At 39.7% G+C, this 23070-nt stretch overlaps 2 protein-coding genes across 4 annotated transcripts in view; one reads left to right on the top strand and one right to left on the bottom strand.

The window, feature by feature from the left end:
- fxn (frataxin) overlaps window positions 1-16426 on the top strand; it is a 34071-nt gene extending 17645 nt beyond the window's left edge. For all 3 annotated transcript variants that reach the window (XM_007577423.2, XM_007577422.2, XM_016663749.1), the window contains 4 exons: window positions 7603-7691; window positions 7780-7900; window positions 14204-14301; window positions 15334-16426. In XM_007577423.2, the coding sequence (XP_007577485.1) occupies window positions 7603-7691; window positions 7780-7900; window positions 14204-14301; window positions 15334-15472 (447 nt within the window). In that variant the 3' untranslated portion in view covers window positions 15473-16426. The remainder of the gene's footprint in view (window positions 1-7602; window positions 7692-7779; window positions 7901-14203; window positions 14302-15333) is intronic.
- Window positions 16427-16730: 304 nt separating this feature from the next.
- Window positions 16731-23070, bottom strand: part of LOC103155666 (amyloid beta A4 precursor protein-binding family A member 1-like) — a 9105-nt gene continuing 2765 nt past the window's right edge. Inside the window, exon 3 of the mRNA XM_007577421.2 lies at window positions 16731-17227. Within this exon, the coding sequence (XP_007577483.1) occupies window positions 17156-17227 (72 nt within the window). The 3' untranslated portion in view covers window positions 16731-17155. The remainder of the gene's footprint in view (window positions 17228-23070) is intronic.

Genomic DNA, 23070 nt, shown 5'->3' with positions numbered 1-23070 from the left:
TTTAAAAATGATCTGTGAAAACCTTAAAAAAGTGACTAGTAAAAATATTGATTTCAACTAAAATCAAACAAGTACACAATAGTAAATGAACACAGAAAAAACTTTTTTTTATGAAATATTAAAAAGAGCCTGGTGATATTTAAATCCAATGATAAGTGTTTTTACTATAACAATTTGAATCTCTTAGAGCTATTTTCATTGTAGAACTTTAAATTATTCAATTTAAAGTTAAAGCAGAGTTTGAGTAATCTGGGAGAATGAACTCTGAGCATGATTTGCTTTCAGTTTTATTATAGGCTCTGGACAATCTGATCACAAATAACATTTCAACCAGAATTCCTGCATAAAATAATTGATCAGCTTTATTAATAAAGCACTTTAACATCAGCCACCGCTGAAACAAAGTGCTGAACATGAGAGAGAATTCAACAGATGTGGCTTCTGTGGATTTCTCGGACATTGGCTTTGACCCAACAGCAATTCAAGGACACCATGTATGGAGGGACCTAAACTAATTGTTGGTGTAAATGTGGTGTCAGCTCATTTGACTGCAGTGACTTTTCAACAGGATTCCAAAGGGGCTTCTAGTGGACCGCTTAGTGTTTACAACAACAGTGAGTGCCTCACGGTATTATTCAAACCCCATGAATATTTATTTAGACAAAATCTAAATAGAGCAATGTTACACTGATCTAGAGTGATAGGGTAATGTAACATGTATTGTAAAGTTTGAGGAAAATAATGGTTTACTTAATTTAAAAATAAAAATCTGAAAAGGTGGAGTGTTTATGCTTAGCCCACATGAGTCAATAGATAATACTTCTGCTAATTGTAGTTACACCTGAAATTCTTTTGGGAGTCTGTTTCTACCAGCTTTGCACATCTAGAGATGTGTCTAATAACTGCTTTAAAATAAAAAAGGTTGTCTCACCCAGTTAGCTTTTTACACTACTACACTGATAAACAGGCTAAAACATATTCACACATGAATGTTCTCCTTATTGCAGGTTCTTCATGCTCATGAGTCAGTTGAGCATGAAGAACTCAACTGAGTTCTTCACTATGACATAGTGAAGCATAGGTGCTTCACTATGGGTGCGTTCACACTGCAGCCTGAAGTGACCCAATTCCAATTTTTTTACGTAATGCGACCTGTATCCGATCTTTTCATGGCAGTGTGAACAGCACAGGTCGGATTCTTTTTCGAATGTGACCCGTATCCGATACGTATCCAATTCAAATGCGGCTTAACGTTCAGGTCACATTCCTCCGAACTGAACGTCACTGATTCTCAACAAATCTCACTATTCTATGTCCTGATACGCGCAAGCAGGAAGAAAAACAACAACCATGACGGACAATATGAGGATTAAGTTGTTAATGTGCTGCTCCGGCCGGACAACAACTTCAAATATATAAGCTAAGCTCCACTGTTTGCCTCCATGTTTACTTCCACAAACACTGAGCACTTCTTCTTTTTATGGCGGTTGGCAGAACACTGAGAACGCTGACGCTATGGCGCCCTCTACTGCGCATGCGGGACACTTTCAGGTCGTTTGCCTGTTCACACTGCAGAACGCATACAGGTCGCATTTACTGGCAGTGTGAACGGCCCCGGCAAAAAAATCGGAATTGCCAAAAAATCGGAATTGGGTCACTTCAGGCAGCAGTGTGAATGCACCCTATGTCATAGGTGACGTAGTGAAGCACCTATGTCAGCCTGACATAGCCTGACATAGGTGATCCTACAAAAAATACTGTACCATCTTGACCACTGACCACTTCTAGTCTTTCCATTCTGGACAGTCCACTCGTTTGTAAAAGACTTTGTCTCCAGTTTCGTATCACTCATCTGTGGACTGCAGCTTTTTGCCTATACTTTCTTAACATTCTGCTTCTATAAAAGCTTTTCGTTCAGCATTTATGACTGAAATGTGCTTGGTAACCCATTCACTCTTAGTGGTGCCCTCTAGAGCTGGGGCTTTGTCTATTAATACAGAGGACAGGTTGGGATTCTGCCTGAACACCAGCTGATGTGAGTTGTATCCACAGACGCTTAGCATAGAGTTCTTTGGCATCAGGACCCAGTCCATGGCAGTGCTCCAGTCACATCCAGTACTTGCTTTGACTTTCATTAGGATCTCGGTCAGAGTTTGATTATGGTGCTCAAACAGTCCAATACTTCATTGGCTGTAAGCAGGTGTTGTCTTAATGTCAGTATTAAAGTTCTCAACCATGTTCTTCATTATTAAGCTCTCTACCATTGGCACTGAATAACTTTTGTGGCGGGCCATGCACACTGATCCAATCACGAGTAAAGCGTGCAAGTATTTCAGAAGACGTCTTGGTTAAAACTAGGGATGCACCGTTTGCAGTTTTTTGGCTGATTGCCGATTACTGATCTTTAAAAAGCCTAAACTGCTGTGTCAGATTTTGGCCAATGCCAATTATTTTGTCTGAAATGTCACTAAATATAGCAAGAAAGTTGCTGAGTTGGCAACAGTAATATTGCAGTTAATGCAGTTAATATTGTTAACTGCAAACATGCAGACATGCTGGTCTATCAGTCAAACATCTGTCACAGACGAGGACAGTGGTTGATTATTAAGAGTTTTGCTGAGGTAGATTAGAGTGGGGGGTAAGATTTATTTCATATGTTTTAGTCTTCTTTCTTTCCTTTCATTTGTTTTGTTTGTATTTCCTTTTTAATTAATGTAAAGCACTTTGAATTGCCTTGTTGCTGAAATAGTGCTATATAAATAAAATTACCTTACCTTACCTTACGTGTAAGAATTGGGCGATCACCCATCTCCAGAGGAGTTAAGCAAGGAGAGTAAATGAGTTTTCATTTTAATATAAATACATAAACTTTTATGCAACCTTTCAAATAAAATGACCACGTTTATTAATACAAAACAAGCAATAATGATATAAACAGTGACGTATAAAATGTTGAGTAATTATGTTCAGATTTGCATAAACATTAGCTCGTATGTTGCTGAAATCTAAGAATCTAATGTTTCCTGTCTCTGACGTCTATTTATTTAAATGCAAAATTAATCTACTCAAGTAAGAGTAGCAATTGCAATATTGTTCCAGTAAAAGTAAAACATTCAGTACAGTAAAACTACTTGTATAAGTACCTTTTTTCCCAAAAACGTTTCTCAAGAAAATGGAACCAGTACTACCCATTTTTGAACATGGGTAAAAATTAGTGTTCTTGTTAACAAGCTTAATCTGATATATTGGCATCAGCTAGTTATCAATAAGCTAACATTACCTGCATCGACCAGCATTAATCAACTCTCTTGGTTAGTTTGGGTTAAAAAAAACTGAGCAAAGTTCTTTGCCTTTTGCTAGTTTGCTGCCATGATTCCAACACACACCTGTCTCTACACAGCAGGTCTCCATTTCTGCAGCACTTCATGAGGTGCCAAAGCGGTGCTCATGTTGCATTTAAAGGCGGCTTGGAAAAATGCATTGACGTGTTAACGATGGAACGGCTGAAAAAAGTGCAGGGACAGAGATCACAGATACGGGAAATGCGGGAGTTTCTATTATATGAAATCGAGATATGAATAATAGAAATTTGGACAGCTTCCATTCCAGCTGGCATAGCTAACTCTGTTGGCGGGCAACACCCCCAATGCCTCCCCTTTCTGCCGGGCCTGCCCATCTCCCAAAATTAAAAAAATCAGCAGGATAAATCGGTGCACCCCTAGTTCAGACGCTACCAGCACTGAAACAACTGAGGCTTTACTCAAAATCAATGGAATGTTAGCAGGTTCCCCTTCAGTTTCTATAATACACTTTGTGTTGCCAGTTTTAGCAGATATCTTTACCTTTTTGATGGCATAGTAGACAACTTTTCTACCTCCATTCTTGAAGGGCCTGTGACTTTGTGTTTCTGTCTCTTTTTTGATCTTTTCGTTTTTAACATAGTACTGTAGATGTCTAGCCACTCTTGTCCACAAACTGTCCTAGTGCAAGCAGTGTCTACTATTGCTGAGCCCAAACACTGTATCATGAACATTTGTGGGTCATTCTTTGGTGTATGGAGTTCTATTGTGGGTGATGTGCTACTTGGGAAAGATTCAACTGTTTTTGTCTTTGTCTCGATTAACTTTTTTTTATTATCTTAGAATACTCTCACCGGCCACTTTATTAGGTGCACCTTGCTAGTACTGGGTTGGACCCACTTTTGCCTTCAGAACTGCCTTAATCTTTCGTGCATAGATTCAACAAGGTACTGGAAACAGAGAGTTTGGTCCATATTGACATGATGGCATCATGCAGTTGCTGCAGATTTGTTGATGTGAATGATGTGAATCTCCTGTTCCACCAGATCCCAAAGGTTCTCTAGTGCAGTCGTCCTCAACCCCTGTGCCGCAGACTGGTACTGGTCCATGGATCAATTAGTACCCGGCCCTACAAGAAATAATTAAATATTTCCGTTTCATATATTATCTGAGTCTGGAGGATCTTTTATTTTGAAAATTATTTAACTGGATTCTCTCAGTTACATCTTATGTGCCAACATTGAGCCCACAAGCAGCAAAATGAGTAAGAAACAGATCAGGTGTCTTTGGAAAGTTTCTTTGCGAAGGGGAAAAGGCCAAGAGAAGAGACAGGAGAATGGATTTATCCCGGTAGGTGATTCCCACATTCCAAGCCCGCTCTGCATGATATGCGACGAGGCAATTAAGCTTCAAACTGCTTCGCCACTTAGAGACCAAGCACCGTGTGCATAAGCAACACTTCGGGTGTCATTGTCTCCTCTAACTCACAGATGGGACCATCTTTGCAGAGAAAAAGTTCAGGGCGAAAAAGTTAAGGGCTCCCATTGATTTGTCGTTGTCGTGAGTTAAAATTTTCATCAAAGTAAAATGTTTGTTTTTGTGGTGTATCTGTATCTTATTTTGAAGGGATGTGTAAATGATACCATAGTGACCAGAGTCAGAGAGCATTAGGGCAGTGGTAGAGACGAGAGGAGAGGAGTACAGCTTCGGCCGATTTTTCCAAACCTCTGTGGCCACAGAACTGATTAAAGTACAACAGGTTCAATCGAATTGTGTGTCCAGCCACACGGCAGGACCAACACACCACACATGAACCAATTTAACTCACGAACATCCCGATTTCAGAAGAAAATCCCATAAAACCCTCCGATAAACAAACACGGATGACGATGTAGAAGCAAAAATAAGTTTTGGACTTATTTTAAGCGAGTTAGTCAGTGTCAAGCCTTGGTTGAATGAACAGCCTTGTTGTTATAACCTGTTTATGTCACATTAATGATGGATAGCTGAAAAGTTACCGGGTTTATAAATTGCTGTAGCAATTTTGCTCCAACTCCTCTCCTTATCACTTCTGTTGATATTTCTTGTACGAAATGCAGAATAAACATTCATGTTGTTCCCACCAGACTCTCGGTTGCACCATGTCAGCTGTTTGGGATTCCCCATCCATGCTTACGTCACCGTGCTTTCTGATTGGCTACCTGTCACATCAACAGGCTGCATTCTCGCTCCCAATCAGGGAAAACCCCACATGCTGAGATAATCAGGCCAAGACAATCCAACATATTGAATGTGCCCGATTTTAGATCGGAGCAGTAACACACCACACACTGCAGGATGATCGGCTACATTTATCACAAGCGACACTCGTGGAACGCGGAACGTTCTAAGATTATTGTAAGGGGAAAATTGGGGCAAAAAAATTTAAATTGTGCCATGTGAACTAAGCTTTAGCGGGCACACTAACATGAAGAACCCACCAACTTCTCTGACGGTTCATCCCATCCCTCGGGCCGCAGTAAAATTGCCAAGCCTTAACCAGTCCGCGGTGATGAAAAGGTCACCACTGGTCTATTGGATTGAGATCTGGTGAATGTGGATTCAGTGAACTCATTGTCGTGTTCAAGAAACCAGTCTGAGATGATTCTGAGACGATTCGCACTTGATGACATTGTGTGTTATCCTACTGGATCCTAATGGTACACTGTGGTCATAAAGGGATGGACATGGTCAGCAACAACACTCAGGTAGGCTGTGGCATTGGCACGATGCTCAATTGGTACTAATGGGCCCAAAGTGTGGCAGGAAAATATCCCCCACACCATTGCACCACCATCACCAGCCTAAACTGTTGATAGACAGCAGGATGAATCCAGGCTTTCTTGTTGTTGATCCCAAATTCTGACCCTACCATCTGAATGTCACAGCAGAAATAGACCTCCTCTGACCTCAACAAGGCATTTGCGTCCACAGAACTGCAGCTCACTGGATATTTTCTAATTTTCAGACCATTCTCTCTGTAAACCCTAGAGATGGTTGTACGCGAAAATCCCTGTAGATCAGCAGTTTCTGAAATACTCAGACCAGCCCGTCTGGCACCAATAAACATGCCACGTTCAAAGTCACTTAAATCACCTTTTTCCCCATTCTGATGCTCGCTTTGAACTGCGGCAGATTGTCTTGGCCATGTCTAAATGCATTGAGTTGCTACCATGTGATTGGCTGATTTGACATTTGTGTTAATGAGAAGTTGGACAGGTGTTCCTAATAAAGTGGGCAGTGAGTGTATGTTTTCCATGTCTGTTGTGCCATCAGTAATTTTAACACTCTGCTTTGTGCAGACAGCCAAAGCAGTGAAAAGTATTTTGGCACACTGCACATTTTTATCAATGTCCGCACTTATCCAGCAGGCTTGTGCCGGTCTGTGGAGTTTTTGACGAGAAGCAAATGTTACGTCTGAGCATGCCGTTGGAGCCAACTGTCTGTCCGAATAACACTGCTCAAAATCAATAACATTGACCATTGACATGTTCATTTCTTTTATGATCCGATCAAACTCTGAGTATGCTTCATAGACCCCTTTTTCTCTTTTAGGAACAAATCATCTATTTTATCTACCAATGTGGTCATTCCAGTGTCGTTAGATCATCTACTGGAATTTCCATAGCCATGTCAAGAGCTTGCTTTTTCTTCTCCAAATCTCATCCAAATGTTGACTTCATTCTTCCAAGTTTCATAAGGCTTTCCGTCTTCAAACGCTAGTGGAACTCGAGTTACTATACATCCTTTGCTTGTCAATGTTGCTTAGTAAAGAATAATTCTCTTTTGGATCTGGTGAAGTTTATTCCGCTATGCGCTTCACAGAAACGCATATAACATGCGCTACTGGCATGACGATGCCCCCTAGCGGATTGGCATGTCATATAAACAAAACAAAGGAGTAATCATTTATCGGTTGATATGAAACGTATTGTGATACATTTTTCAACCATCTTGTCCAGCCCTAAGATCAGTCAAATCAGTCAAATTGGATAGATCTGTGAACGGCAATTTTCAAACCTTCCTACACATTCACCAATGGATGTGTGTCTGGACTTTAACTGAACCAGTCAAACACTGTGGCAAAACTTTTCCACTGTAGCTGTCTGCACGTTCAATGTTCAAAGCTTTGGATATTATTTGTTTCTGTGAATATTGTATTATAAAAAACTTCACAATTGTCCCTATAGAAGACAATGTCAACAACAAAACACATCAAATTTCACCATTAAGTTACTTATATGAGGTTTTCTTTCCACATCAGCATGGCTTGAGAAGATTTGATGATGGGTTAATCAGAACTCTTTCTCTAACATCAAGAAGAAAGAAGAAACTGACCCATGTGCATATAAGGTATTCCTTTGTTATTGTTCCTATGTAATATCGCTAGTAATTATTGAGTTGCCCAAATAATTGATATTTTTGTGTCTTTCTCTGGAAGAGAGCTGTCAGAAGCAGCCTATGAGAAGCTGGCAGATGAGACGCTGGATGCTCTATCTGATTACTTTGAAGATCTGGCAGACGAAGCTTTCACTGGAACAGAATACGATGTTGTGTTTTCTGTAAGGCATTATAACATCAAGTGGTCAGCTCAGAACATCAATTATTGTAGGAGACAGAAAACTCGACGGCCCAAATAATCACGGAAGAACTTTATATAAATTATGTTCTGTTAATAGCTGTTTCAATTCCTTTTTAGCTTATTATTTTGCAAACTAAATAACCTAAAGGAGAAAAGGCCATCCATTCATTGAATCACTATTTCCCACTGGAATGTTTACAATTTATCTATAATGTGAAGTTTTATAGATTGGAAGACCTCCATGCCTCAATTGTTACTCCTAAAATACACTGCAACCGGCTCCGCCACAGTGTAACCTCTGCAATAAAATGTACACGTTATTATCAATAACAGCACTTGCACTATGTGCGTGTGGTGGCGTAGTCCACCACCCTTCTGCAGAGCTATCCTTCAAAATTAAAACCAATTCTATTGTTGCTGGACGCTGGCAAGTACACTTCGCTGCAGCCAACAGAAAGGGGCGGGGACGGACCACTGTCAGTCTCATACCTTAATTGGAAATGGGACCGTTGCACTCCGGAAGTGAATAGGTCGCTATTTCTTATATTATCCAAGGCCTTCCATTTTTTATTTCTTTTGAAATCTGTGATATATCGTTATTTTTAAGAAGGATTTTCACTCTTGGTATGTTTTTGAACTTCTCTCTCTTATTTACTTCAGCGCAGCTCACAGTTTTTAACAAATTCTGTAGTTTTCAGCGTACTTCTAAATCTGCTCCTTAGTCGCATTCTTTTGGTGTCTACTGCTGCCAAATTTTAAATACCTCAGGTCATTCCTGGACAGTCAGCTCAACTTTGCTGAAAACACTGACTATATCTTTAAGAACTGTTCTCAGAGACTCAACCTGTGAGGGATTTACTCCCTCCCTAACAGGTGTTGTTTTTGTACTTCTATATTCTAATTTATCTGGTAAATGTATTTCTTGTTTGGAGGAAGTAACTTGCTTTATTTAATATTTTTGTTTTAATCATTCTCTCTCCTCTTTGAGGTCACTTGGTCATGTGTTGCCATGGAAGCGTGCGCATGAGCAGTGCTGACAAGTACCTGGTGTTTTCAATCAGCCTCACTAGGGAAATTTATTGAGAGGGAGGGGAGATGTTTTTGGATTTTGTTGGGCCCAGATTGTTTTTGTTTTAGTTTTGAAGTTGTTAGTGTTAGTTGTAATTATGTAAATATTTTTTCTAGGAATATAGTTTAGTACAATTGTGACTTTTTTTCTATCTGGAAATGTAAATGTCTCTTTCTCTTAATTAGTCCTGGTAGGAGCCAATCCTTTAAAAGCCAGATGGTTTAAACTCTCCCTCCTGTTGGTTGAATTCATGTCATGCTGAGATACTGGAGTGAAATGTTTCTTAAGAACTGCATAAAGGAAAAAATTCAGAGCTCTACAATTTCTGGATCTTGTCTGATTTTTTTTTTATCGCAAACCAACACTACCTTCTAAGAAGACATAGTGATCTAGGGGTTACCCAGCTTGAGTTTTTGTATAACTTCTAGTTAGGTAGAGGTTGTTGAGTTAAAATGTTAAAACTTAACATTCTAACTTGAGTTTCATCTCAACTCAAGTTAAAATAACATTTTAACTCAAGTTTTAACTTTTCATCTCCTCGGCTAGTTTGGTCACATGAGCTGCAGACTAACAGACAGTCTTTTAAGAATACTTTCAGTGGCAGGTATAACAGCAGGTAAATAGTGGTGAAACCAAAAACAACTCTGTCTCAACTGTTTGCTGAAAGAACATGAAAGATGGCAAGAAATATTTTAGCAGAGAGCATCCATTGTTTTTCATCAGTTTGAACCTCTGAGCTCATGAAGGTGTTGCTGTGTTCCTCTGGCAACTAAGAACATCTCTTAGAAGTTATTTATTGACAGCGCAGTAATTATTCTTAACCAAACTAAATTATAATATTTACCTGTAGCATGCTAAGTATTTTTGCTTTATTCACAAATTGTTGATAATGTGATTCTATGAATATGATTCATCGTTTTAGTCGAAGGAAAATTTCCACCTTGATAGATTAAATAATTTCATTTTACTTTTTCCTATATATAAGACTCTACCAACAAAAAGTCTCAGAATTTTTGCTTGTATCTGTTTAACAACCCTGGTTATTCTTCTGTACCTAATTCATCTGTTATTGACTTTTGCTCAATTAAATTTCTTACGTATACATTGAAAATGGTATTTTTATTATAGCTGATCATGTTGTTTTTAGGTCTCCTTATTTCCTTGGTTCCTCCTATAATTGATGAGATATATAGATATCATTTATAATGTATAAAAGTATTGTCATTTAATTAGCTCTACATTCTTAAGAAAATGAAAAAAATATGTTTTATAAGATAATTTATCTTTTACTGGCAAAAGATAAATTATCTTTTGCCGAAATTAATAGTAAATAATAAAGACGTTGTGGTATCCTGATTTAGTGTAATGTAATTATATTAGTTGTGCTACCACCCCCACGCCACTAGAGGCAGTAGCAAGCCCGAAAAGATGCAACGAAGGAGCAGATTTAGAAGTACCCCGAAAGCTACAGAATTTGCTAAAAACTGTGAGCTGCGCTGAAGTAAATAAAAGATTGAAGTTCAAATACATTCTGAGAGTGAAACTCCTCCCTAAAGGTGAAAATGTAGCACAGATTTAAAAAAAAAATAAAAACGGAAGGCCGCGGATAATATAGGAAATAGCGCCCCCTTCACTTCCGGAGTGCAATGGTCCCATTTCCGAATAAGGTATGAGACTGACAGTGGTCAGTGCAGCCCCTTTCTGTTTGCTGCAGCGAAGTCCTTCTCGACGCTGGAGCAAGTATGGAGTCAATTTTTAAAGATTACGCTGATCCAACAGGAAGCTGCACGAGCACCACATCTGTATTTTCAAAATAATTCACCAAGACAGACTATATTTGCTGAAAATATTATGTTAATAAAAATATGGGTATATTGCTGGCAGCATGTATCACTTATGGCTGCGCATAAGTGATATATAAATAACACAAAACTTGGATTTAATTCTATTAAGTGCATTGTGCAAGTCACAGCAGGAGCGCCAGTCAACACAGACAGAGCAATGGAGGGAAAATGTTAATTTTGGAAGTTGAGAACTACAGCATTTTATGACACCATCCATCTCTTCTATCACTGGCTTTATTGCACAATCTCTCATTTCCTGCACATGCGTCTTGCAGAACCTTTCTGCAGTTCACAGCGGAGCAGCGCTGAGAATGCATTCAAGCAGAGGAAATTGGGGTACTCTCAAACTGCTGCAGTCTGCCTGGAAAGTGGAGAGCAGCACAGAGCAGTGTGGTGCGGAACAGGTGTTCTAACTATCTGTGCTAACCATTGTTAAGGAAGATTTCTCTGAATTAGTTAATTTTGGAAAAAGTTTGGTTCTCTCTCTCTTCCTTTATGATCCTGGGTCCTCCCGGCAGGCCGCGTGTAGCCACACAAAAACAACAATGAGTGCAGATGTCACAGAATTGCAGTTTAATCCAATAGAAGACAACGCATAAAATTACAACAGAAACTGCAGAACAACAGAGACATGCATTCATTTACCTGAGACAAAGAGGATAGAAAAAAGGCATAGACGCATCTTTGGAGAGTGCTGATGCAAAAAAGCAAAACAAGGCAGCAATCTGATTTGTTACTCCTCTGTACAAACTTTTATAGTAAAGGCGTGTTTTTCCTCTTTAATATGTTCAAATATGGCGTACCTCTGCTTGACCAACTGGAAGCTATCTTGGACCCTCTTACAAGTTAGAACCTCCTTACAATTTGCTTCCAAGATCAAAAGCCATTTTGTCCCCTTTGTTTAACAAAAGGAGAGGAGAGCTTGTCCTGAACTCCTGTGGTTTTAAGGCCATCTGGGCAAAGAAGAACATAAGAAAAGTATTTCACAGATAGGTGTGAAATTTAAAGTCTCTCCCGCTCTTCTCCTTACATAGATTCTCAGGAACAAACTTAAATTCGGTAATTTAGTTCAGGGAAAGGTTATCTCCACAAACCCAATTTTGCTCTTCTGCACTCAGCACCTCAAAAGATTGAGTCTTGCCTTAAACCAAAAAGTGGTTCATACAATCAACAGAATAGAATGGAGTAAAATTCCTTTTTTAACCTATCCAATATAACATTCAATCCTAAGTATAAAAGTTAACACAATCATTTTCTAAAACCCTTTCACCATAAACCTGAGCAATTTTCTAATACTAAACAAAACATTTTCCTTCACACCATTTCCATTTGAATCTGATATAGTCACATATAATACAATTTTCATTAAAAAACATGCTATTAGTAACTAAGAAAAATGTCTTACAAATTAAATGTTAGTGGTTTTAAACATTCTATGTTCTATTCAGTTTTACACCGTCCCAGATGTTAGTTTTGGAAGACTTTGATCTTCCATGAACCGAGCAAACTTCTCTCTCCCAGGCTCATCCAAGTGATACTGCCTTCCTGCAGATGCTAATTTTATGGCCTCCTGTCCTGTCTGATAACACAACAGGAGCCTCAGTCAGAGTTCCCTTTTGATCTCTATTCTTCCTTCCCGTAAGTTGAATACTTACCCAGCAATAGTTTTAGTTTTAAACCATTAACCCAAACCTGTTCAAAATTAAGAAATTTGTTCAAAATGGCCATGCTCAATATACCTTTTACACATAAAAGGTATATTGTGTAAAGATTAACTGTATTAAACACTAAAATAATCATTTTTCCTCAACACCATGAATCCGTCCTACCTTGTGGTAATGCGCACATCGATGTTGCATCATATACTGCTTACTCAGCAGATTTCTTATAAATACATCCTACCTGTGGATGTTTCGTCCTTTTTATTTAATCGAAAATTAAGGTAAGCTTTAAATAATTTATTTTATCCCTGGCTTTCATTAAGCTGCTGTATTACTTCATGTTTTAAGTTTACATGACAGGCAGCTTGTAACCATATTTATGGCTTTAGTTTGCTGTCTGCAATGTTGTTACTATACCGTATACTGCAAACAGAGTCATTGCTTCCCATCAACCATGTGAATAGGGACAAAATATGTTATGTACTTTAAACATTTTTTATTTAATAACACTCCTTTTTATGGAATAGTCCTATATAGAGCATGTTGATAGCGATATTATGTGAGGTTGAAGCTGTGTAATATTAAGCATATCCTATCATTTCAGGTATACAGTGACCTGCTCAGTTCGGTGGACACATTGTGACTGTCATACAACCATAACTAAAAGAATGTTATCCAATATATTTAACATTAACACAACCTGTTATAGTTTTTGGTTTGTAAATATGACGCTAGCAGTTTTAGACAAGTTTATCACCGACACATAGACATTGCTATCTATCCGTGCTACAGTAGGAAGATCTGACAAGGTAGCACATATAGTCAGAACAGTGGGATGCAGTGTATTTTAGGGGTTAATTCCCTTCACAGATTAGTAAGACTGAAATATAGACTCTGGTTTCGTCCACCCCACAACAGTAATATTACTACCAGAAAACAAATAAACAAACAAAAACGTGTTTTTGTATTAAAAAAAGTTACATGTTACAAAAATTCAGAGGCATTCAAATGAGCAGGCATGGTAATTCAGATCAATGGGGAGGAACGTGCCAAGTTCTATGCATCAAATATAAACCTAGTTGGTAACACTTCATTTGAAAGGTGAGCATAACACTAGCATGATGTTGTCATAGACATGACAACACTTGTCATGAACATGGAGTCTTCATAAATGATTGACTGTTATGTCATTCGGTAAATGACACTTTAATGCAAAGTATTGACTTTGTATTAAAAGTGTCATTATTTATTAACAGACACTTAATGACAACAGCCATAAACACTCATGAAGACTCCTTCATGTTTATGAAGGAGTTGTTGTCATGTGGCAAATGTCTCTCTTTCACAAGAGACAGAAAAATATTATCTTGATGCAGCTGGATGCTCACAAAACCTCACCTGCATCTCTCATAGTTCATTTCCTATTCATGCCAAACCACTTGATGTTTGTCAAATTTCAACCATGTTCTGTCATCCTGGAGCCCTGCTGGATCTGCCTTGGATCACCTTTTTGTTTAAAATGTGATGGATGGTACAATCAGAACCGTTCAGGCTGTTTTTCTTTATCCAGGAGACTTTAACATGGACACTTGTAATAAATAGTTAACTTAATAGGCAGCCGTTCACTTCATCTAAAAAATGTTTGATTGTAATTTAAGTTTAACACATATGAATGACTGTGTAACTATGTGTTCTGAATGTGTGCACAGAGTGGTGTGTTGACAGTAAAGTTGGGTGGAGGCCATGGAACGTACGTGATCAACAAACAGACACCGAACAGACAGATATGGCTTTCTTCTCCTACCAGGTAGCACTACAGTGTTGTCTATTATTGTAGAATATAATATATAACCTATATTTAATTATTTTGTTTGAAGCTTTATTTCTTGAGATTTTTATTTTTATTTTTTTAGAATTTACACTTCTTGAGTTATTTTTTTTTCATATGTAATTTATTTTGAGGGTTAGGGTGTGGCTGTGGGAGGAAACCTACAGTGCTGTATTTGGAAGTGAAACTCCGTGTGCAGAGAACAACATGCGAATGCTTCAGATGCATTCTGTTTAGCTTCAGATTCCCTTCCTGAAGCAGCGAATCTGAAAGTCTTATAATCTTGCTAATTTTCAGCACCTATCCATAGAAGGCATTTGAAGGGTAAAAAAATGAATGAAAGGAAAAAAAGAGGAGTAGGGAAATTATAGAAGTTAAAATTGCAAGGAAGAAAGTTTGGCCAGCGTTAAAATGACCTTCATTCCATTTTCCCATGTGAGCAGCTTTGCCCAGATTTAACTCATTGCCTTTGGACTCTGTAAAAGACGTTAAATGTCCATCTTTAGCTTTAGGTGAGTGGGAAGAGACTTCTGAGTTTGAGAACCCTAAAGGAGAAACAAGACTGTCCAAAGGATGTTTGAAGGGGGGCCTTGAAGTCCCTACTGACTTCAAGGTCTAAGAGCACTATGATGTCTGATGACAAGAGTGGAAAACTGTGACAGTTTTAACCTCAAATTTATAGCATTTTCAAAAGACACATTAGTACAGCTCACAAAAATGTCTGATCTTCTCTAGTGTTTCCAGTGGCGCTCTGATTTTGTTATAAACTGAAACTCATACCAAATATATCTACTCAAAAGTTCCAAAACATCTCTAAAAATCTTTTCTTGCTAAGTTTTCTGGCATTTAGCAAATATAAATAATTTGGGTAATTCTAACTGAACTAAAACAAGAGAAGCTTGGCCAGATTTGACTTTATACAAGTGAAAAAAAATATGCCTTTGTGTATGTAAATATCTGGTTTCAGACTCTAATTTTATTCCCCGCTTCTTTTTCCTTTTGTGTTCCCAGTGGACCGAAACGCTACGACTGGACGGGAGAACGCTGGGTGTACACTCATGATGGAATTAGTCTTCACCAACTGCTTTCTAAAGAGTTTTCTGTTCTCTTCAATAAAAACATCCATTTGTGTCATTTGCCATATTCCTGAAGCAGCGAATCTGAAAATGATGGACTGAGTGCAGCATGCTGACCAGGATGTTTCTATAGAAACCAAAAGACCTGTATTGTCTGTTCCTCCCTCCCTTTTGAAGTTCATTACAGTCCAAACAGAAGGCCCCACAGATTCTCTCATTCCTGGTGTGGGGTTGATTTGCTTCCATATTCCAAAGCCTTCTGCTCTAATGTGTTGTTATACCTGACTGTACTTGAGTTTGTGTTCACTGCTCTTCCTTGTATTTCCTTCCTGTAGAAAATATAACAATAAGGAAAGTTCATTCATATTTTCCAATCTTTTACTGTTTTAAACCCATATAGTTGAGCTTTTATTTTGAAAATGTGCATTTCTTTATTTTATGTTATGTTCCCACAGTCCCAATTTGTTTCATAGCCTCCCCGTTATACTTTAACTCAGTCTAACCAAGATTAAGAAAATGTTACTAAAATGAATGAGGAATGACACATAAAATACAATTTATTTTTATAAGTATTATAAACATTGGAAGTGTTTCTGTGAGCAAAATTACACATAATAGTGCATCATTGACTTTCTTCTCACATTTGTCACAAGTTTCAAGCTTGGTGTAAGGTAAATAGAAACCAGCAAAATCCCTGTAGTAATATAAGAATTTATCTAAATTATTTTTGATGCTGAAAACAACGTGGACTTGTAATGCACTGTCAGCATAGCATTCTTCATAAAGGCTCTGGCTGAATGTTACTGATTATTGGTTATACTGATTATTGCTGGTGTTGGTCAGAAGGGCTGACGGTGCAAAATTTGCAGCTTTGTTTTTGTCAGCCTGCCCTGGGCTGACACTGATGATAGCAAGCTACAATCCGGTAGGTTGCTATCATCACTGTGTGAATGAGCCCTTTGAGATTTCAACTGGAGATATAAAGGGCTTTATAAATAAAATTGATTATTATTATTATTACTGACAAAGACATCTCCATGATGTGTAGCTGTTCTGCTCTACACCCACTCACTGTTTCATTCAGTTTTTTTGGAGTTCAAGGTCACAGGAGGGTTAGAGTGGTTTCATACACCCAACCAGTGAAAGAGGGGTTCTCCCACTTGCCGTTAACAGATGCCAAAAAATTAAGCTAGAATAAAAACAAGTATTTCAGTAGAGATTAAAAGCTTTCACACTGGGAATGAATCCATAATGCAAGGGGCTCAAATATATAGGAAATGGGCTGAATCAATACAAATTTCATTTTATTGCCATTTTCCTTTCCCCCCACCCCCAATTACATCAGCACACAAGGTTAGAACGCAAAGTGAAAGCAATATGTGTTTCTTATAACATGTCTTGGCTCATATAGTTATTCCACACACTAAGAGAACTATTTTTCATTTCATCTTGTTGCATAAACAGCAAAGAGATACTAAAATGTTTCTTATTTTAAGTTGAGGTTAACTTTTCAAACAGCAACAGCAAATCACAAAGAGAACAACTTTATACTTTGTTCAGCTGGAGACTCGCATTCAATAAAGTGTCCTCATCCTTTCCAATGTAATAAACCCAAAAAAGAAGTATTGTAGTAAATACAGTTTAATTCTGATTTTAAGTTGCACTAGACAAGAAAAAAAGCTCCACTTGTGAACTATCATTTTATGTAGTAAACAATGGAGCTGACTTCAAGCAAGGCTTAAATTTTGAAAAGTTTATCAAATGTAGAGGGGCTGCTCCTGAGCAGTCAGCAGGCGGTACATGGCTGCAGGCATGGTCTTCATGTGAATCTAAAAAACAGGAGTAACATTTGAAAAGTGCAGTCAAAGGAGACATTTTACAGAAGACAGGACAAGAAAATAAGGAAACAAAGTCAATTTTATCAAGCTCCCAGAATGGTCATAAAATTAAAATATGAAGTTAATTTAAATTAGTAATTTCATTAAGAAAGTGAAACTTCTATATTATATAAATTCATTACACACAGACTGATATTTTAAATGTATTTTTTGTTTAATATTGATTATTACTGACAACTAATGAAAACCCAAATTCAATATCTCAGAAAATTAGAACATTAAGACCAATACAAAATATTTTTTTTAGAAATGTTGACCAAATGAAAACATGAACATGTACAGTACTTAGTTGGGGCTCCTTTTGTCTTAATTACAGCAGCAATGCAGCGTGACATGGAGTCCATCAGTCTGTGGCACTACTCAGGTGTTATGAGCCCAGGTTGCTCTGATAGTGACTTTCAGGTCTTCAACCTGGAGTATCACATCTATCTCTTCACAATACCACATAGATTTTCTATGAAAACAGGTTTGCTGGCTAATTAAGAACAGGGATGCCATGGTCCTTAAACCAGGTACTGGTAGCTTAGGCACTGTGTGCGGGTGCCAAGTCCTGTTGGAAAATTAAATCTGCATCTCCATAAAGTTGGTTAGCAGCAGGAAGCATGAAGTGCTCTAAAACTTCCTGGAAGATGGCTGTTTGACCTTGAGAAAACACAGTCGACCAACACCAGCAGATGACATGGCACCCAAACCATCACTGACTGGGGAAACTTTGAATGGACCTCAAGCAACATGGATTCTGTGTCTCTACTTTCTTCCTCCAGACTTTGGGACCTTGATTTCTAAAGGAAATGCAAAATTAATTTTCATCAGAGAACATAACTTTGGACCACTGAGCAGCAATTTTTCTCTTCAGCTCAGATGAGACACTTCTGATGCTGTCTCTTGTTCAGGAGTGGCTTTGACACAAAGAATGCAACAGCTGAAATCCATGTCTTGCATATGTCTGTGTGTGGTGGTTCTCTGAAGCACCGACTCCAGCTGCAGTTCACTCTTTGGGAATATTCCCCACATTTATAAATGGATTTTATTTCACAATTCTCAAGATGTGGGTATCCCTATTGCTTGTACACTTTTTTCCTACCATAAACTTTACTTCCTTTCACCTCTCTATCAATATCTTTGGACACAGAGCTCTGTCAACAGTCAGTCTCTTTAACAATGACCTTTTGTGACTTGACCTCCTTGTGCCAATGGTCATCTTTTGGGTAACCGTCAAGTCAGCAGTTTTTCCCATGATTGTGTAGCCCAGTGCTTCACAATCTGTTCTTTTGGTCATGACCTAAAGCTCATGATCATAGCTCTTTCTTCACCACGACAGACCAGTACAGCCCCCCCTTCACTGCAGACGCTTGTGAATTTCCCACTCCATTTTTTCCCCTTATTCGTGAACAAGATCCCAAAATACCTAACCTCCTCCTCTTGGGCCAGGACATCCCCCCAACCTGGAGAAGGCAGTCTACCCTTTTCCGGCTCAAGACCATGGCCTCAGATTTGGAGGCACTGATCCTCATTCTGGCTGCTTCACACTCTGTTGCGAACCGCTCCAGTGAAAGCTGTATATCATGACCTGATGAAGTCAGTAGTTTATACAAAAAGCAGAGACTCGATCATAAGGCCACCAAAAAAGATCTCCTCAACACTGCACCTAGAAATTCTGTCCATAAAAGTAATGAACAGAATCTGTGACAAAGGGCAGCCTTGGCAGAGTGAAACTTTCACTAGAAAATAGCCTAACTTACTGCTAGCAATGTGGACCAGACTCTGACACCGGTCATCCAGGGACCTAACATCCATATCAAAGGATTCGGTACACCATATTCCCGGAGTACCCCCACAGGGCTGCTCAAGGGACACGGTCGAACACCTTCTCCAAGTCCACAAAACACATGTAGAATGTGTTGGGTGAACTCCAAAGCACCCTCCAGGACCTGGCTGATGGTGTAGAGTTGGTCCATCATTCCACAAACAGGATGAAAACCACACTGCTCTTCCTGAATCTGAGGTTTGTCTATCCGACAGATCCTCCTCTCCAGGACCCCTGAATTGACCTTTCCAGGGAGGCTTTGTTAGAGGAAAATGTTATTTGTAATGCTGTTTTGCAAGGAAAAAGTTATGGCAGAGATTCAGGTCACTGACCGGAAAGAATATTTGTAGAAAGCTAGTTGCAGCCGAAAGAAGGGAATTTTTGTTTGGACAGATAAGAAAAACAACTTGACAAAGTGTTATGGGAACCTTCATGAGATGGAGATGACCTTTTCATTTATGGTAAAATGTAATACACACACAGTATGAATTGTGCCAGGATGACTGCATAAATGAAGGGAAACAATGCCATTGCTCGAAACTTTCAAATACACACCTATCCACCTTATTCCTAGCCCCCATGAGGCGTGATTTATGGGCGCGACTTCTGCCCCTAACTGGAGCCGCCATTTGTTTACATGCTAGCAACTCGCTAAACGGCTTTCCACAGAGGTTTTAGGCTATAAAATATGTGGAAATTCCAGCTATCACCGCTACCTACAGCGCAGTGACGTGCGGTCAGGGGAGGCAGGTGAGGCAGAGCCTCAGCTGTCATCATGGAAAAATAATACTAATAAAACTATTTATATTGCTATTTTCACCCTGTGGTTTGTACTATAAAGTATCTATTTTTTTTACTTAGCTTAACCAATTCTGATTATTTTTTTCTTCAAAATTGCTGGATTTTTGCATTTTCCCATTCAAATGCTCAGAAGCGAAGCCGGTGAGGCAGCAGCGAGCTGAGCTTCACCTGGGATTGATCAACCTCTCGCTAACTGCACCGGCTGCCATTCTATGGGAGCATGTTCCTCCTGTCTGTACGCCAGGAATAAAATGGCTAAAAAACATTTAATATATGGAGTGATTTTCCATAATTTCGCTTATGTATATAATGTACTGGTTTTCTCGTCTTTATTACCATCAGAGAAACGAGCTGCTAGCAGCGATGCTAATTCACGGTCATTCCGTTACAAAACGTAATGATCGTGTTCCTGTCGCTCCCTGTGATTAAACTCACAAATACGATCCTCTGTACTGAGCAGCTCTCTGATAGCAGACGGTGTGTCCGTGAACAAGTTTAACTTAATATGGTATTATAACCGAAAAGAGAGATGTAACTTCTGTCATTAATATAGATTAGCAAAAAACCCTACAAATTACAGTGAAATACTGTTACTTCCCGTGGGCGCCGGAAGTAAGACCCATAATTGTTTCCCCAGTAAGCCTCCCAGGAATAAGGTGGATAGAGATGAAATCCTATAAAAAGTGATGTAACCAACAAATGTTGGGAGATTTTGGATACTTCTAGAAGATGTGTTGTATTGATTTAACATTCGCAGATGTGTAATTAAAATCTCCTCCCATTTGCTGGAGCAGTGAGAAATACGAGTCATGCATGGTTTTTATAGAGTCTGATTTTGTCACTTTTATTCCCCAAAAGATTCCCCTTTGGGATCAATAAATTCTAGTCTATTCAATTCTATTAAGAGTGTGACCCCCTGTAGTTAGAGAACACTCTGCGTGGGACCACCACTCTTGTCTGCCAATCCAGGGGAACTGCCCCTGATGCCCATGCAATCTTTCAGAGTTGCATCAACCAACACAATGCCAGAGCCTTAAGGAACTCATCCAACTCAATGCCCTTGCCACAGAGGAGCCTTTTAACCATCTCGGCCACCTCGTCCCCAGAGATGGGGACTCTGGCCTGACCCAGTCCTCAGGCTCCGCTTCCTCAATTGCAGGCATGTTGGTGGGATAGAGGAGGTCTTTGAAGTATTCTGCCCATCGGTCCACAACGTCCCCAGTCAAGGTCAGTAGCATACCATCCCCACTATAAACAGTATTGGTGCTGTACTGCTTCCCCATCCTGAAATGCTGGCTGGTGGACCAGAATCACATTGAAGCCATATGGAAGTCTTTCTCCATGGCCTTTCCAAACCCTTCCCACACCCAAGTTTTCGCCTCAGCAGCCGCCCGAGTCGCATGCTGCTTGGACTGCTTGGACACACCAGCTGCTTCTGGGGTCAAACAGGCCAAAAAAGCCTGATAGAACTCCTTCTTCAGTCTGACAGCATCCCTCACTGAAGGTGTCCACCAGAAAGTTTGAGGTAACCAACAAAGGTTGGGTGTCCGCCGCGACGGACACACATAACCTTGCGGCCACATCTCAGATAAGCCACCTTGACACTGGAAGGTGTGGAACATAGTCCATTCAGACTTGATGTCCTTCATCTCCCCTGGAATGTGTTCAAAGATCTGGGGGAGATGTCTCACAGAGTTAGAGCTCCGTTTCACTGGAGACTCTGCTAGACATTCCCAGCACACCCTCATAGTACGCATAAGTCCCCCAGCAGAACAAGTAGCCCATCCAAGGACTCCAAAAAGGATGGATAATATGAACTGCTATTTGGCACGCAAGCACAAACAACAGTCAGAACCCTACTCCCCACTTGTATGGGGAGGGAGGCTACGTTCTTGTTCACCGGGGTGAACCCCAATATACAGGGACCAAGATGGTCCTGCTCAGAGCCTCTCACCAGGAGAAACTCCAGAGTGCAAGAGTGTCCAACTCCTCTCAAGGAGACTGATTCCAGGACTTGAGAAATGCATCAAGGTGAGGCCGACTATTTCTAGCTGGAGCATCTCAACCTCACACTAGCTCAGGCTCCTTCCCCACCAGAAAGGTGAAATTCCACATCCCGAGAGCTAGCTTCTGCAACAGAGGATTGGATCCCCAGGGTCCCAATCCTCGGCCACCACCCTCCCACACTGCACCCTTTAACCCTGTGGTCCCTTCCACAGGTGGTGAGCCCATGAAAAGGGGGACCCTCTTCTGGCTGTGCCCAGCCGGGTTTTGTGAGTTAAAGCCCGGCCACCAGGCACTCGTCAACGTGCCCCATCTCTGGGCCTGGGTGAGAGTGGGGCCTCGGTGACCTGCATTCACGCGAGGGAACACTTTGAGATACTCGTATTCATCGTCGTATTCATCCAGGACCAGCCCAAGGCATACACATACTAAGCAGTTGCTTAGGGCCCCAAGGACACTAAGGGGCCCCCTCAGTGGAGCTGATTTTTTTTTAATAGTAATTTCTATGTCACTATAATATCAAAAACACACAATTTCACTATGAAGTGATTTGTTTTTACAATAATATATATTTGATAATGTATGTAGAAATCATTATTTTATGAATAAAAAGGAAAAAAAAATATTGCTCTTGGGGGCCCCTGGTTGCACGGTAAGTACTGCAGTCTTTGCCGGTATCATGAGCTGCAGTGCAACGTGCAGAGCATCCAAACGTCCAAAGCTCCGGTCAGAAGCTAAGTTAGCAAAACAATGTCTCAAAAAAGGACTTATCCTTAAGGGAGGGTGTTACGTCCACCAAGGGCACAACATATTTGAGGACACGAGACAACAAATGAGGGTTCAACAATTATTTTTATTCATAAATTCTCTTCACTTTGATTTTCTTAGTTCAGCTTCTTCTGATTTCCTGTGAAGAAAATAAAGTTCAATCCCTCAGATCCCGTGTCCCAAAAAAATAAAGAAAACAAAACCCCAAAAGTATTAACAGAAAGTTGGACCTGGTGAGCCGGTCAAACAGAACAAAACGGTACAGCAGGGGGCCAACCCTATACAGGGCCGTCAAAGCCCCTACTAGTACCGGACTATAACAAAAAGAACCTAATGCAAAAGAAAGATCGAAAACAGGACAACCGGTCCCACCAGGCCAAACACACAACGAAAA

Source organism: Poecilia formosa, unplaced genomic scaffold, assembly GCF_000485575.1.
Source record: "Poecilia formosa unplaced genomic scaffold, Poecilia_formosa-5.1.2 Scaffold441, whole genome shotgun sequence".
NCBI lineage: Eukaryota > Metazoa > Chordata > Actinopteri > Cyprinodontiformes > Poeciliidae > Poecilia > Poecilia formosa.
The sequence above is the reverse complement of the archived record's forward strand: the minus strand, read 5'-3'. Positions and strand labels throughout refer to the sequence as shown.